We start from the raw sequence: 15,943 nt of genomic DNA on the forward strand, positions 1-15,943 counted from the left end.
TAATTTTAATTGAAGCCCGCATCACACTTAAATTAAAGTCCATAAAAAAATCAAAGGAACTATTTTCTGTGTAGAGTTTGACACGTGGCATGCTCTTATTTCCCTATTTAATAATCGCTCTGTTTCATAATACTTGATGTTTTGGCTTAGACCATCTCCAATCACACTCTATAATTTCCTCTATATTTCACTTTAAAATAGAGTAACTCTATTATAGAGTTGAATTTGCTCCAATGGTTCACTCTATAATAGAGTTACTCTATAATAGAGTGAAATATAGAGTATTCTTGTTTTTTCACTCTATATTTGGAGTAAAAAAATATGATTACTCTATATTTCACTCTATTATAGAGTAACTCTATTATAGAGTGAACCATTGGAGCAAATTTAACTCTATAATAGAGTTACTCTATTTTAGTGTAAATTATAGAGGAAAAAATAGAGTGCCTTTGGAGATGCTCTTAGTACCCAAATATTAAGAAAACTATATTTTTCTTAAAAAAATATTTAAAGATATCAATACAATACTAAAAGGGGGATAATCTCAACTCTCATCTATGCCACATCATCAAAAATAATCCTCCAATCATAACTCTTTATTTTCGGGTTGGGCTTCAAATCACAATTGAATGGGCTTTGTTTCACTTCCGAGTTACGGGTCGCATGTGTTTCGGTTTTGTCGTTGTTTTGGTTTTGTCTTTTAACTAAGCCTAGATCTACGGAGACGAAGTCGCGAGTCTGCGAGTCTCTTCTCCTCATCCCCAATTCACTTCGTCTTCTCACATTCAAACCGTAGCTTCTGAGTTTTTTCATCCTATTCTTCACAATCAATTTCGCAATCAATCTCTTCTTAGCGAATCTAAGGAGATGAGGAAGAGAAGCGCGAGAAAGAGGAGAGCCGAGGCAGGGCCACCACTGGTGCCCGATCCGAGAGAGGAAATTGGAGGCGAGGAGGTAGATGTGGGGATGCTTGGTCTTGGATTCGTCGGCGCCGGATTCGCCGGGATAAGAGAGATCGGCGTCGGAGTGAGGACGGCGGAAGGAGAGAGCGCGATCGAGCATCGTCATCGCGTTGGCCCGTAAACCCATTAACGAGACCTAATCAGAGAGCGCACCACCAAACCGTCACGAGGATCTCTATCTCCTTCTCTGTTGCGCAGGAGACGATCTCCATCTCTATTCGTCCTTTCCGAACCTGAGAAACGTGAACGGAGATGGTACCTTTGTCATTATCTCAACATAATCTCTGGCCGCCGAAATCTGTATCTACGGTGTTTTGGGGTTACGCAACCGCCACATCGAAACACGCCTGCGACCATCTTCGCCGTCACCTCCGACTTGGCTTCCATATCCGCTCTTCCCTTCAGGTTCAAGCTAACTTTCTTCTCTTATATTTTTCTCCTAAAGTTTAGAACTTTGGAACAAAAAAGGTTTAAACTTTCTTCATCTGTGTGCTTTGTGATTAGCTCTTTTGCAATTCTAATTGTAAAAAGGTTTCAACTTTCAATCACGATCATAGCTTCTTTCAAGATTTATCTCATTTTGTCTTGGACTCTCTGTCTCTCTGGTGATTTTGACAGATACTGCTGCAAGTCTATGATGCTGCACGAACGGAGTTCTCAAGAAGAGTCGTTGTATTCAACAGGGCTAAGTTTCTTCACTCCAGAGATGATATCAGATCTTTGTTATCTGTATGTTTCTTTAGTGGATGAGAGAGTAGGATAGGTACTAGAGGTGAGGAGGGGTCATCATCAAACCAGGAGACATCCAAGAGAAACACAGGCAGTGGACGGAGGTGGACCAATGTCCTCCTTGCCATTAACGTTATGTAATGTGTTTAGTTCTTCTCTCTGTTACATGTAACAATAGATCATGTCTTTTGGTTTGAGATGTTGCATTAGATAAATGCTTTAGGCTTATGGGTTTCATTCTTGTGTCATGACAGAATGTATATTGCACAAGTTGCATCCAATGGTAGAGTGCTGACATGGGGAGCCAAGGTATCATATTCAGAGACTTGATTAAATACAAGAGGGAAACAGTTTGATATCTGAATATCTCTGTTCCATTTCTCTTAAGTCTATCTCCAATGAAATTTTTTGGTTCTTACGATAAGCCAACTCATCTAATAGCTTTTACAAATAAAACGTTGTTTGTTCTCTTCTCACCGCTTGCTCGAAACAGGTATGTTAATTATTTTTTTTTGTCCTGTGGAATTTCAGGTCTTTGTTTTTTTTTTAATAAGTTACAATGTTTAGATTAAGAGTTTTGAATTTAATGTGTTTGGTGGAAGCTCAGCGTTGGCTGCAACTCTTACTTGGGACAATGAACTGTCTTGGACGCTGGAGAATACTACTGAAGAACTTTAAGAGACTATGCTTTAGGTAAACCTAGAACAAATTCTGCTTTTAAGTTATTGAATGGTCTTTACACTAAAGAGAATTTTGTTGTGTCAGGTTTCTTCTGTTGTTATGAGGTTACGTATAGGGACTCTCTAGAATTATATGTTCTTAGCAAGAATTATGTTCCCACAAAAGGATCGCATTACACTGCTGTAAAGAAGGCTTTGGAGATGATTAAGCAAAATATTTCATCTCTTAGTAAGGTAGTTTAGTGACCAGTGTCCGTCTCTATTCTTGCACTGTTATGATTAGCTTAACTGATGCGTTCTGTTATTGTTTGACAGAGTGAAGGGCATGATGCTTATCACTTCTCTCTGCAACTAACTGGTGCACCAGCTCTTATCGGGAACATGATATGTATATAAGTAGTCTCTTGGTGAATTATGTTTGATTCACATATCTTGAAGAAATTGTTGTTAAAGATATGTGCATTTTGTTTGACATACATCTTTGTGCAATCACCTGAGAGGATTTTCCAAAGGAACCGGTTAGGCATCTGCAGTGAAGCTTTGACTGCAACTAGGCCTCGAGCTGCTTCAACTGCGTGTGATATCGAGATATAGCGTGACTTACTAACCAGGTGAGTTTTTAATTCTACTGTTTTAAAAAATCACATAATCCCAAGCCCTTTTTTCATTGAAATTTCCGGATATGGATACTGATTTGGTTTACCAAATTGCTGCATCCCTAAAGATGACTTGAGTTTCCGGATATTCCTATTGCTCTGCATCTTTTAAACCTTTTGTCTATAGTTAGTTTGAATTTTGACCTTTAACAAGTGTACTGACACATGTTATATTATCATATTTCTTCCTTTCAGTCTATATGTGAGAAAAAACTGTGAAGAAGCTTGCATTATTGCAGCACCTATATTCTCAATTGGCGGAGAAGCTGAGGAGAGAAGATGACAAGGTGAGATAATAGTATTTGAATAATTTTACATAGCATGATCATCTAGATAGCTTGAAGTTAAGGGTTGTGAATGTTATCTCCAGGTTTTTCTTTTCTTCACAGTTGGTTTGAGTCCTTTGTGTTTTTATCTACAGTTTAACGTCATCTTGGCTGCTCTGCATCCAACTCCAGCTGTTTGTGTGCTTCCAGCAGAAGAAGCCATACTTTTGATCAAGCAAATTGGTGAAATATTAGCTGTTTGTAACATATTTTTATAAATGCACTTCTCTACAACCAGAGCCAAACCGGTCAGATTGTAAGCTTGCCTCATCTCTGGGAAGATGAGCTCATGTCCTAAACTAAAGAATCTTTCATTAGGTTGCAGTATCTGTATCTGTTTTTTTTTTCATCATATCCACCATCAACTAACTTGAGTATAGATGTTCCGAAACAATAACAATGAGGAAAAAGAAGGGCTTTATGATTACCGATCCTGTGAAGATTGAAAAAATAGTTATGAATGTGGTCTCCCCGAATCCCCAAAGCAGCTTGAGCAGTAACGAAGTGGGAAAACAAAGCCTCAAGGCTTTTGCTGGTCAGGTATTGTAGATAGGACGAGCCCTTTGATTAATACATTGCAACACGTTGATGGTACCAAAATAATTATTACTTAATATAGCATTCACAAGAATGATTTTTCTGGTTTAATCGTAGTTCTTTTTCAAGTACCCGTCAATTACATCTCCATGCTGCATATCGTACAAGGAACAAATAAGTTATAGTGTGTGGTTATCTAACCTAAATTAAAAAGAATAATACAAGTACATTCTTTCACAACTTTTCGTGGCATTTCAACAAAGAAAATTCCAGTAATAGCCGAGTTAACATGATAGAAATTCAAGCAGCATAAGCTCACTTTTAATTAAAAAAATTTTAGTAACATTTATTTTGAAAATTACAGTTGTTTTGTGGATAACATAATTCATTTCATTTTCAAATATGATAGCAATACAAAATTTGAACAAAAAAAAATAAAATTTCAAAATATGCATACCTAACTTAACCTTTTTTTTTCTATAACTGTGAAAACAATTATATCGCAATAATCAATGTTCAAATTTAAATATACAGAGGAAATACTAATTGTGATTAAGAAATAAACATAAATTACTGAGAAATAGTTTAAGTTAACTCACGAAAAAAAAGAAGTTTAAGTTAACTCAGTCGACGCTAATATTTTAAAAATATTCTATTTGTTATCATATTCAAGTTAGAAAAGACGTTTACAAAAATGAATAAAATATTTTCATAGTGAACGCGGTCATCTATAATAGAGCTGGGTATAAAATCCAACACCAAATCCGTTGATTCAAAATACTAGAACCTAAATCAGGTTAGATCTATAAATGTATTGAACAGATATTAAGTTGGAAGAGATTAGATAACTGATCTCGATTAGATAATTCCTAATATCTAAAGGTAATCCAAATATATCTGAAATTACATAAGGTGTCACCCTTGAATATATTTATTTCGTCAATTTCAAATATTATGTGTCTTTTTCTGATATATTAAGTATTTTGATAATTTAAAATTAAATTAAATTTATCAAATCCAATTGTTAGAAAATAACATGTCATCTATATTAGAGCAGTGTATAAAATCCGGCACCAAATCCGCTGATTCAAAATCTTAGAACCTAAATCAGATTGAGTCTGTAAAAGTACTGAACGGATATTAAGTTAGAAGAGATTAGATAATTGATCCCGATTAGACAATGCTCGATATCTAAAGGTAATCCAAATATATCCTAAATTATATAATATGTTACCCTTGAATTAGTTATTTCGTCAATTACAAATATTATATGTAACTAAAATAGTGCACGTTCACTGATTTCAAACAAAAAATATAAATCTTTGAATATCTACTATGTTACAATAGTGATGAAGTATGTTCTCATATTTTATACGTGTAATACATGGTTCATTTCTATCGCAACCAGATAGACCTACTATGATTAATAATTTTTTTTCATGATAATCTAATATATAAAATAAAAAAATACTTGGATCATAACTTATATTTAACTATTCTTTATTCATTTCACATTTGCTGATTTTTCTATATGTATTTTTATATGGTAAAAATGATAAATTGTCCTTTTATTTATTTCTAAAGAACTTAACCCTGTTGAATACAATGACTCTTCTTGAGAAAAAAGCCTCGAGGGAATTAAAAAAAGTACACACAAGTTTCTATGTTTACATAAGTCCAAGAAAATAACATGTCATCTACATTGCAAAAAACTAGATTAAATACATTTTCAATTGTCTAACTCCGGGCGTAGCCCGGAAAAAGTTTCTAGTAATTTTAAAATTTGTTAACCAATTATAAAAAAAGTCTGTAAAATCTAATTGGTTGAACAGTTTCCAATAAAATTAAAGTAGCCTTAAAATCTCAAAACTTCATGTAAATTGAAACAAAATAATCCTTCTAAAACATCATTTATATTGAAACCGAAGGAGTAGTCAGAAAAGGAGAAAAACCCTTGTTATAATAAAATCTTTCAGTGCGAGGGGAGTTAAGAAAGTAAAAGGAAGGATGTCTGCAACCCAGGAAGAAGACAAGAAGCCCGGAGACGGAGGAGCTCACATCAACCTCAAGGTCAAGGGTCAGGTAATGGGTTTTCGATTTCAATGTCTTCTCTAAGTTCGATTAGGCTTTCCGCTTTCTGTGATTCCCAATTCTAGGGTAAAGTTAGTAACTTTCTTATGTCCATGCGATTGTAAACTATATGCTCTAACATAAAGTTAAATCCTTTTTTTGATTTTCGTTGCAAACATGAGTATCAGTCTTATGTATTCTAGTTTCCATAGAGTTCTAAAACCTTTATTGGCAAATGTATCGATGCTCAAGATCAGACTCATGTTGTTTTTGTGTGTGTGTGTTATAACAGGATGGGAATGAGGTTTTCTTTAGGATCAAGAGAAGCACCCAGCTGAAGAAGCTCATGAATGCTTACTGTGACAGGCAATCCGTGGACATGACCGCCATTGCCTTCTTGTTTGATGGTCGTCGTCTTCGTGCTGAGCAGACTCCCGATGAGGTATATAAGCATTCCATCTAACTAGGCTATTGTTAGCCTTGCAAGTTTCTAATGCTAAATCTTTATTATTACAGCTTGACATGGAAGACGGTGATGAGATCGATGCCATGCTCCATCAGACTGGTGGATGTTGCGGAGGCGTTGCTCTGGCTTGACAATTATCCAGATTTAGAGTTTCAATGGTTAAGTAGTTAGTTATCAGCATTAGGATTTGCAGACTTGTTTTTTTTATCGTGACCATTGTCTTTAGAAAACTAATATGGTCACGATGGTTGTTAAAAGACCTTTTGGTTGATTCTTAGTCTTGTTCGTTTGATATTGTCATCCTAATATCACATGACACTACTAGCTCTTCATGATGTTCTTTGAAACGATTATCTAAATCTAATTTGTAAATCTCAAAAGTTAGACCAATTAGACGTGATGATGAAAAGCTCATGTATATTAAATTGGGGAGCCGTATCTAAAATCCACTTAGCTTCTTCTCAACATTCAACATGGCTGAGGAATTTCATTTTCATGAAGAACATACTATATTTATCCAAAACATGAACTTACAAAAGAAGAGAGCAAATCTTGGGAACAACCACCAAGAAGTTTCATGCAACTACCGAAGAGTTTGCTTATTTCTGGTTAACACTACCACTAGTGTTCAGCTGGTGAACTGTGGTTCATTCAAGCTCCTCCTCTTGGTTTACTACAACCTATGGCTTCAAAGATGAGAGCGTTAACCTCCCTAAACCTTTCCTCTGACAGAGAAGCATCCGCAAGGAGCATACATGCCTTCTCCTCTGTTGCTCCTTCGTAATCCTCTTTCCTCTTGAGCACCATGTGCCCACTTATCTCCCACACAGCTGGGTTCACCTGCGCTTCCCACACCTCCGTGCTTACTTCACCTAGAGCCTGTTTCTCTGCGTAACACTGCAATTGACATTATTTAAACAGTTATTCAATGGATCCTAAAACCAATAATGATCTAAAGGCTTGTCAGCTAAAGGTTATTTATTTATACCTGTGGCATCAAGAAGATCTGCCTTCCACAATTAGAGATGAGAACGTTGAAAGGAACGTTGCTGTTCTGGAGGTAAATGCAGGCATCTGATACAGTATCAGATAGGTCTTGCATAGAGTTTCCACCTTCAAAGAGAAGACCTCTCATAGGGTAGCTCAGAAGCTCTGAGACTTTCACACCATTATCAGTAGTAATCATCTCCTTGGAAGAAGCTTTCTCTAATGGAAAAGGCATGGCCAAGTAATATGCCTGAAAGTGAAGATGGTTGATAGTGGCAAAAGCACCAAGGCTGTTGTAACCAACTCTGAAGTAAGGATTCTTAGCCTCGGAAGCCATGTGAAGTGCTAGCAACATGCTTTTGTGATCCATCCTCTGAGGCAAGCAGTCGAGAACACGAGGAATCAGCAGCACATGCCCATACTCGATGGGACTAACCTGTTATAAGCAAATATACAAAAATCAACCATTTGCTAGACCAACAACCAACTATTGAAACCAAGTCAAGCTTCTTTTACATTGATGGCAACAACACTGGGAGAATTCTCAGCGAGAAGAGGCATGCAGGGTAAGACCTGAGCTTCTTCATATTCACCAGCTTCGAACTGAAAGAGCAATTCTTCTTGGCTAACTTTAGTGAAGTTGAATTTGTTGCCATCGAAAGACTGCAAAACCTTATCTACACGGAACTCGGTTGGCCTCTTTAGGTGACGGCCCTCGTTAAGCTGAGCAATAAAGCCATACTTCCCCGGGATGACCTAAAAACAACAATGAGAAACACCAGATTGGCTTCACAAGACTAAACAAGGTTAGAGAAGAGAAGAAATGTACTTTGGTTACGCAGGCAGTGAGATCGTAGCGAAAGAGTCCTCTTTGGTACCTATCCTCCCACTTAAACACAAGAACTGATATGAATTGATACTCATTCAAGCAACAAAATGACAAAACTGAGTCTCTCTTTACCTCGCCGAGGACAAGGGACTCGAGAAAAGCCACCGGAGGCTCTCTAGCTTTCTCTCCGGAGTCTTCCACTTTCTTGCAGACGTACAACGGAAGCCTTGCCACTGAACAAAACCACATCAATTAGATTAAATCAAACAAGCAAAAAAAACCCAATGATTCAGCAATAACGCGTACTTACTGTCAACACAACAAGCTCTGAGGCAGTTCCGTCCACAGCCGCCGACAGAACCATCGGAAGCCTCATCCTTCTGGTAATTAGACACTACGGTCGGAACCCTCTTGATTTTCAACATTTCTCAAGAACCAATAGCAAAAAGAAAGACTTGCCCCACACGAAATCAAATTGAAACTAAAAAAACCTAAAAGCTAATGGAAGAAGGAAAGAGATGATTTTGGGAACCGCCTCCGGCAAGAAAGAGGAGATCGGAAGGGCTGCCGCCTTCAGACGGCAGGGCTCCACGTCCTCCGTGCGGCGAAGGACTAGACTCGATTAAACAACAACCCTTGCGTCGGACAATGTTGACGTGAGAGCTAACGCCTCGAGATGGGCCGTATATAGCCGTGATTGCTGAAAATCGAACGCCGGAGAAGATGACGGAAAACGAATGGGACCCTCAAAACAGCTGAAATCTACGGCGGAGAAAGGGGATACAAACTCGAGAGTTCAACGAGAAAGGAGAGATCTTTCGATGTAAAGTTTCTTTCTTTTTTCGCTGGTAGTGTGAGTTTTGGGAAATTGAATGGCTTTAAATAGAATAGCAGATGAGTGAGCCTGAGACCAGAAACGTCACAAATATCTTTGTTTTTTCATATTAACCTTTTTATATTATTATTATTTCATTACTAGGTTCATCAACCCCGCGCAAACGCGGGGTCCTTTTTTATTTTGATTTTTGTAATTGTCATTCTGTTATTTGTTGATAACTTTGGTTTTTCTGTATCCTTCTTGAATCATGCCTGATTAGAATGTGATAGGCACTGAGATAGTGCTGACTTGCACCTGTAGCAGAATAAGTAAAAAAGACTTTCATACCAAAAGTTTTTTGTTAGAGATATGGTTGACTATAAAATAGAAGAACCGAGAGTTTTAGAAGGGCATGCTGATTGTTGTGATTCACGACCGAGATGAGATCGTGAATGGAGCTTGGGATGATATCGCCATATCTTAGCTTGATTTTTTGCTTGTACCTACTTTATTTCTGCTTGTATCTGCCCTATTTCTATCAATAAAGGAGTTACGTAAACAGATTCATAACAAACTGGTGTGGTTAGTCAGTACTATCTATCTTTTTAGTATATTTCTATCCGTTTTATTATCTTGGTGTATTTAAACATACGGGAATGTTAATCTTTATACTAAGTAATTAATGTCTCAAGAAGTTGCTTGACCTTTATTTTGCATTTGAACACAATTTAGCTTTCTTTCTAGTCTACTCTTCACAATGTTTCATAGCTCATCTTGTTTCACTACATTAAATTTGGTTGTATATGAACCTATTTACAATATGAGGTCTAAGGTGTTTATGTAGTCCCTGAAGTAATTAATCTTTTATAGTTAGTGGGAATATTTAAATATATAAATAAAAACAAACAAAAGATTGAGTCACGCAAACAAAAACAGAAATGGGGAAATTGCTCTGAGATGGATTTGCAACTGTTGGGTCGAACTCCACGATCAAGTACACAAACTTGCACACTAAATCGTAGTTAATACACGTCGTGCAGGACACTTCCATGCCAGGCTTGTGACAGTCTGCACCAGGTTTCATAGCGTCCATTGAGCGGAGATATATTTGGTAACTGTGCTCATGTCAAATGCAACACCATATGAAACATACTCTAGATTTGGAAGAATGAAGAGACAGTCTTGAGCTCATGATTCTCTGGAAAGGATACGTTACCAGGTAGAATCAATATGATCGCCTCCAGACCTTTTTGCAGAATTGAGAAAAAATCAGTTCTTTTAATCAGAATTTCAAACCGGTTAGAAGTAAAATATGATTCAGGGAGTTTTGTTTGTGTTTTCTTTTACCTGCAGTTTTTGCAGCAGTAGCTTCTTGATAAACATCTGTCACAAAAATAATCTCTGAAAGATCATCCACTCCCAATGTTTCTGTAATCTCCTTGTAACTCTTGCTTTCTTTCTTGTTTCTGCAGCCAAGACACGTAAGATAGGTCATGTGCAAGCAGCTGATGGAAATGATAGGTCATTTATATACCACTTGAATATATGGTTTGTGTTCCCAAAGAGAAGCCTTTGGGCTAATCGACTACCACTTGAATATATGTAAACTACTCACAATCAACACATTAGACATACAACCATAAAAAGCACCATTTCTCTAATAACTTTACTACACGAACATACCTTTATTCCAGAAGAATGCCATTTCTCCAAAGCCTCTGGTACATCCTCGAAAACAACAGATTTCAGTTCATGACATTCGAAACCTGTTCTCCATATGTGACCCTGCAATACAAATATTGACATAATTATATCTTACATTATCAAAAACAATAAAACAAAACAGAAAGAGGGAAGCTTGTTTTGTTCTCTCACTTGTAATTCCTTTAAAGCAGTGATCTTTCCATCTGCAGAGTTGAAGATTTTAGAGCATCGGCCTTTTAAAAAATAAAAAAAATTAAGATCTAGTATAAGATGCTTGTCGATACAATACCTTCTCATTGAAGAGAGGTAGAGTGATTCCCATGAATTCACCATGCTTCTTGATGTTTTTCGAGTCCCAATAACAGAGAAGCCGAGCAACAACGAAGTGGAAAGATCTACTGAGTCGGAGGGCGTCGAAGGTTGATTGCCCAATAACAACATCGGAAGAAGATATTTACGAAGAATCTTGCAACATGAAGATTAACTGAGAGTTGTTGTGATGATTCATCAAACTCTCAACTCTCTCCAATTTATAGCTTCAAGTGAAGGAAACGGAGAGGTCGTCATCGTGATTGGGTTAAATGAGAATAACATTTATTGGCGAAATTAAGAGGAATACGTTGAACGAAATGGGAGGTTAAGAGTTAAAGGAAGAAATCATAGTGTTTGCAGGCAAAAGTAAGCTGAGACTGCAAGGTTGAAGACGGGAAGAGAATGATAACAATCAAAACCTAATCTAGTCAACACACAAAACGCAGAGTTTTGTTTATTAACCAAACTTTTTAATATAACCAAACTGCCAAAATAATTGAACGAACGCTTGCGTAAACTTAATTATCAAACCAAACTGAAAGTATGTGGGCCCCACAAATTTTAAAAACCGTCATGTGGACACACTTTCACAGGAGATAAAACTTTGATTGGGCTGCCAGATGGATTAAATGGGTGCGAAGAGGACTTAATTTTTTTATTCCAAGCCCATTTCGGGATGACCTGTCAAATTGATTGGTTCTGATTATTTGTGTCTATGTGGCAGGGCTTAGGAAGCTAAAATTTAGTTCCTTTTATATAGTAGGATTGACAAAAAAAAAAGTTTTGTCCTTGATTTTTTTTACTAAATTGTAAATATTATTCGAATTATAACATAGCTGAACTCGAATCTGCTGCAGTTCGTTTCATGGAGGTTGCAAAAAGTTTTAACTTTTTTTTAGGAAACACAAAAATTAGAACCAAAACAAAAACTATACAGAAGTTCTTATATATAAAACAAATCCAAAATTGTTTTGTCTGCTTGCATTATCATGTACGTCAATATGATTTGTTAAATTTGCAGTAATTGAATAGAAGCTCAAATTGTATGTAAAAAGAACTTGATTCATTATGTGATCAAATTGTTTGTACACCAAAGTTCTAGTTCAATCGAAATGTTATGTTGTAGATATGGAGTTTTCAACACATAAATAAGATGTGTGGCAAGCAACTTTTTGTTGTTGGCAAGCAACACTACCACATGGAATTCATGGGAGATGAGTTTTCTATGTTGTCTATTATAGTATGTATGGTGATTAGATATTGGTACATTTAAACCGGATATAAATTGATTTATAATAGTTGGTTTAGTCGGCTTTGTACATTTCAGATTAATTAATGAAAAATGAAATACTTTACTCATAGGGTATCAGAGCCAAAACTTTAGATCATGGACAAATGTTTTGAACTAGAGTAGCCTGATTTCTCCATATTATTCTTTTTGTTTGTCAAGACCCACACAACGTTTTACCGAATATAGAAGCAGTGGATATCTTTTTAATAACCACAAAATATTCCAAGAAAATATTTATGAGGAGAATCTCACATTCCAGAGAATTACGTCGATGGTTGAGAACAATTACCGATATCATAGAATTTTGAAAAACAGATTAGTGGAACTAGAACGGCTCCAACTATTTCAACTCAGTTTGGTTGCAAAGGAGAATCTTACGTTAACTCTGATTCACATAGCAAAGGTACGATCCTAGTCCATCAATCTGTATTTGATTTTTGATTCAAATTTCCAACTATTTCAACTCAGCTTGCTTGAATACTCGCATAAGGATCCTCTTTGTGAAGAACCTCGGTAGCTCAACCACTAGGAGTGGCTTAGAGCCAAGAAGTGTGTATGTGATCTATTTAGAAAAAACAAGGTTACAGAGGATATGTTGGGGAAGCTATTTTCTCCATATGAGATAGTGGCTAGTATTGGTATGCAAAGATCCCAAGGTTTTGCTTTTGTGCACTTTTTTCATCCAGATGGTGCCAAGAGAGCTGCAGAGTCTGAACATGGTAAGTTGGTAACACCTCGTTTAAACTTTAGTACATTGTCATTAAGAACATAGTCACTGATTTATTGCTTTCACTATTAGGACCAAGAGAATATTTGTGAAGAGAATCTCACATTCCTGAGAGTCGCGTCGATGGTTGAGAACGGCTACCGATATCAGAAAATTTCGAAAAACAAATTAGTGGTACATGCTGGATCAAGTGGGAGAGGGAGAACTAGAATTGTAATAGTTAGACTTTGATGATTCTGTTCAAAACGAGCTTGTAACTGAATCTGATTTCCGATTTATCGAATGAATTAATATATAATATTTTTTAAAAAAAATATTCCAAGAGCTTGAATTTTTTTATATCATGAACACATTCACAGCGAGAAGGCATAATCGAAAGTTCAATGATCCGATGCTTCTTGGATTCAATGAGAATTAAGTCCAAGATCTCCTCATAACTATTTGACACCTTTAATTTTTCTGTGGCAATGTCTCTGTAATAGATTTTCTACTATGTAGTAACTTCAACTTTCAACAAAAATGTTTATCAATAAGTCTAAGAACATATAAACAAAAAAAATCATGTATAGATTAATATTTAGTTTGAACAAATAACAGTGCAGTAACCACTACAAGGCTCAGTATGGGGCCTGTGAGGACAATCCTTCGGTCGATATTTTGCGAACATCTGATAGAAATAACAGAATAGTTTTGGACCATATCTCTATCTGGACGGTATTTTTTGTTTTTATGTCAAGATTCGGAAAATCAAAGGAAAGTATATAACTCTTGAACCACAAAATTGGTATGTGGTCCAGTACTTTTTTTTGGCAATCTCTACCATAATCGCTCCATGCAGGATTCTTCAGATTATCATCATCCGTCTGTGAATAAACGCCAAACACATGACTAATAAAATCTATAAGAAAATCATTATTCTCAGTTGTTACAATCAGGAACAAATGCTAGTATACTTGGGGTTGAAAAAATCTCAATTAGACCCATCTCTTTTCCTTTTCATTTTACATTTAAATTTAAACAGAAATCTAAGTAAAATAACTGAAAAACCTAAGGACTTAAACATATTTACTAACCCATGCCATTACTATTTGACCCAGAATCCAAACCACCCGAAACCCAACCCAACTAACCTAAATTATTTTCTTCTTCTTCTTCTTCTTCTCATTTCTTCTTCATCAATATAGTTCTTACTCTTTAAAATAAAATCAAAAAAATTCTTCAACTATCCGCTAATTTTCTATTTCTTATCCTAAATCGATCAACCCATAGTCATATTTAATCAATTATAACTTACCCATAATCAAATTTCATCTTTTAAATACTAGATTCAAGATAAAGAAGAACGCAGAGTATTACTAATACAACTAGTACAACTCAAATTAGTACAACTAGTACAACTAAAAAAAGTATAACTAATACAACTAAAATAAGTATAACTAGTACAAATAGATTTGATATAACTAATATAACTGGTACAAGTACAACTTGTATAACTAATATAACTTTACAATTAATATGATGATATTTGGTTTTTGTTTTCAGCGTATTAATGATGCTATAGAAGATGATGATGCAGAACCAATAAAGATGTTGGTATAATCCTTCTCCCTATATGTGTCAAAATATCTTAATAATTTTTTACTATAATATTTAATTTGGATAATGATTTTATTTTACTAGTTGTACTATTTAAGAAAAAAATGCATCTTCATTCTTTTTGTTCTCGTAGCCAAAGAATGCAGGTGCAAAGCCTAGATTTGGGCATTCAGGTACCCATTTGGATCAGATTTAGTTCTGGTTCTTTAGATACCAAATTTTTTGAGTACATACTAATTGGGATATTTGATTGTGGCGAGCGTTTGAGGATGGCGGTTCTTTACTTTTTGGCCAGAGTTATAAGAGGATGGTCAAAAGGAGGATACTTCATTGAGCATTTCATTGCACATAGAGTTGTATTAGTTTTTAGTTATACTGGTTTGTACAAAGTTGTACTAGTTTTTTAGTTATACTAGTTTGCACAAAGTTGTACTAGTTTTTTAGTTATACTGGTTTGTACGGAGTTGTACTTTGGCAGCGAAATCTGAAAATATTAGTTGTACCAAAGAAAAAATACCATTACTTTAGTTGTACCACTTATTTATGTTTACATGTCTTTGCCCGGATACAATAGAATCAATGACTATTGTTAAAATACTTGTCATGTATGTTTTGTAAAAAATATGTGGACAAACAAGTTAACAAACCTTAAAAGTAGAAGGTAGATCAAACAAACTTATGTGATGGAGTTAGAAATCCAAAAAAACAAAAAAAAAACAATACAACACAAAAAGAAACTTATCTAAACACTTAAAAATTAGATCATTTGATTGTTTTATTAAAATATGGAATACCCAAAAGATATTTAAATTTCAAAATCTGCATAGTTGTACAAGTTATACCAGTAGAACCTATTTTAGTAAACTAAACATAGTTGTACCAGTTATACCAGTATAACTTATTTCAGTTTTACTAGTTGTACCAGTATGACAACACAAAAACATGATTGTTTACACCTACGAATCGATTTCAGAACCAAGGATGACGCAAATGGGCTGTTTTACGGTGTCTTAACCTGTAGAAAAACCCTAAGAAACGGAGGTAAAGGTTTGTGGGTGAAGAGTTGAAGAAGAGAGCTTTGGGTGGTGTAGTGAATGAATTTTCGTAATAGTTGAGTATGGTTGAGGAAGAAATGAAGAAGAAGAAGAGTGATTAAAGTTTCTGTGAGACCCAGGCGAAAGAGAAGAAGCTGGTGAAATTCAATGGTCAAGATTAAAACACACTTTTAAGATCCGACGGCTAAGAGATAAGATT

General features: G+C 35.6%; 2 protein-coding genes and 2 long non-coding RNA genes across 6 annotated transcripts; 3 read left to right on the forward strand and 1 right to left on the reverse strand.

Moving 5' to 3' along the window:
- The first annotated feature begins 415 nt into the window (after positions 1-415).
- Positions 416-4,421, forward strand: LOC103838561. 3 transcript variants are annotated; one of them, XR_004456463.1, is made up of 5 exons: positions 416-1,367; positions 1,581-2,605; positions 2,687-2,982; positions 3,223-3,314; positions 3,449-4,419. It is a non-coding gene; the product is annotated as an uncharacterized LOC103838561 (long non-coding RNA). The 3 variants fall into 3 exon arrangements; XR_627161.3 differs by having other exon boundaries at positions 424-2,384; positions 2,457-2,605; XR_004456464.1 differs by having other exon boundaries at positions 418-1,367; positions 1,581-2,384; positions 2,457-2,605; positions 2,687-4,421.
- A 1,374-nt stretch (positions 4,422-5,795) lies between these two features.
- On the forward strand, positions 5,796-6,776 carry LOC103861659 (small ubiquitin-related modifier 1). Its single transcript, XM_009139374.3, has 3 exons — positions 5,796-5,972; positions 6,253-6,402; positions 6,477-6,776. Exons 1-3 carry the CDS (start codon positions 5,898-5,900, stop codon positions 6,555-6,557), a joined length of 306 nt encoding a protein of 101 aa, XP_009137622.1. The 5' UTR covers positions 5,796-5,897; the 3' UTR covers positions 6,558-6,776.
- Positions 6,777-6,823: 47 nt separating this feature from the next.
- On the reverse strand, positions 6,824-9,101 carry LOC103861660 (GDP-L-galactose phosphorylase 1). The gene is given in 7 exon segments (XM_018657731.2): positions 6,824-7,097; positions 7,099-7,323; positions 7,415-7,849; positions 7,930-8,169; positions 8,243-8,302; positions 8,375-8,475; positions 8,553-9,101. Coding segments are annotated over 7 exon segments (1,200 nt in total). The 5' UTR covers positions 8,668-9,101; the 3' UTR covers positions 6,824-7,073.
- Positions 9,102-9,339: 238 nt separating this feature from the next.
- Positions 9,340-15,431, forward strand: LOC108871335. Its single transcript, XR_001958060.2, has 2 exons — positions 9,340-14,686; positions 14,774-15,431. It is a non-coding gene; the product is annotated as an uncharacterized LOC108871335 (long non-coding RNA).
- The last annotated feature ends 512 nt before the right edge of the window (positions 15,432-15,943 follow it).

This window comes from Brassica rapa, chromosome A03 (assembly GCF_000309985.2).
Source record: "Brassica rapa cultivar Chiifu-401-42 chromosome A03, CAAS_Brap_v3.01, whole genome shotgun sequence".
In the NCBI taxonomy this organism is placed as follows: domain Eukaryota; kingdom Viridiplantae; phylum Streptophyta; class Magnoliopsida; order Brassicales; family Brassicaceae; genus Brassica; species Brassica rapa.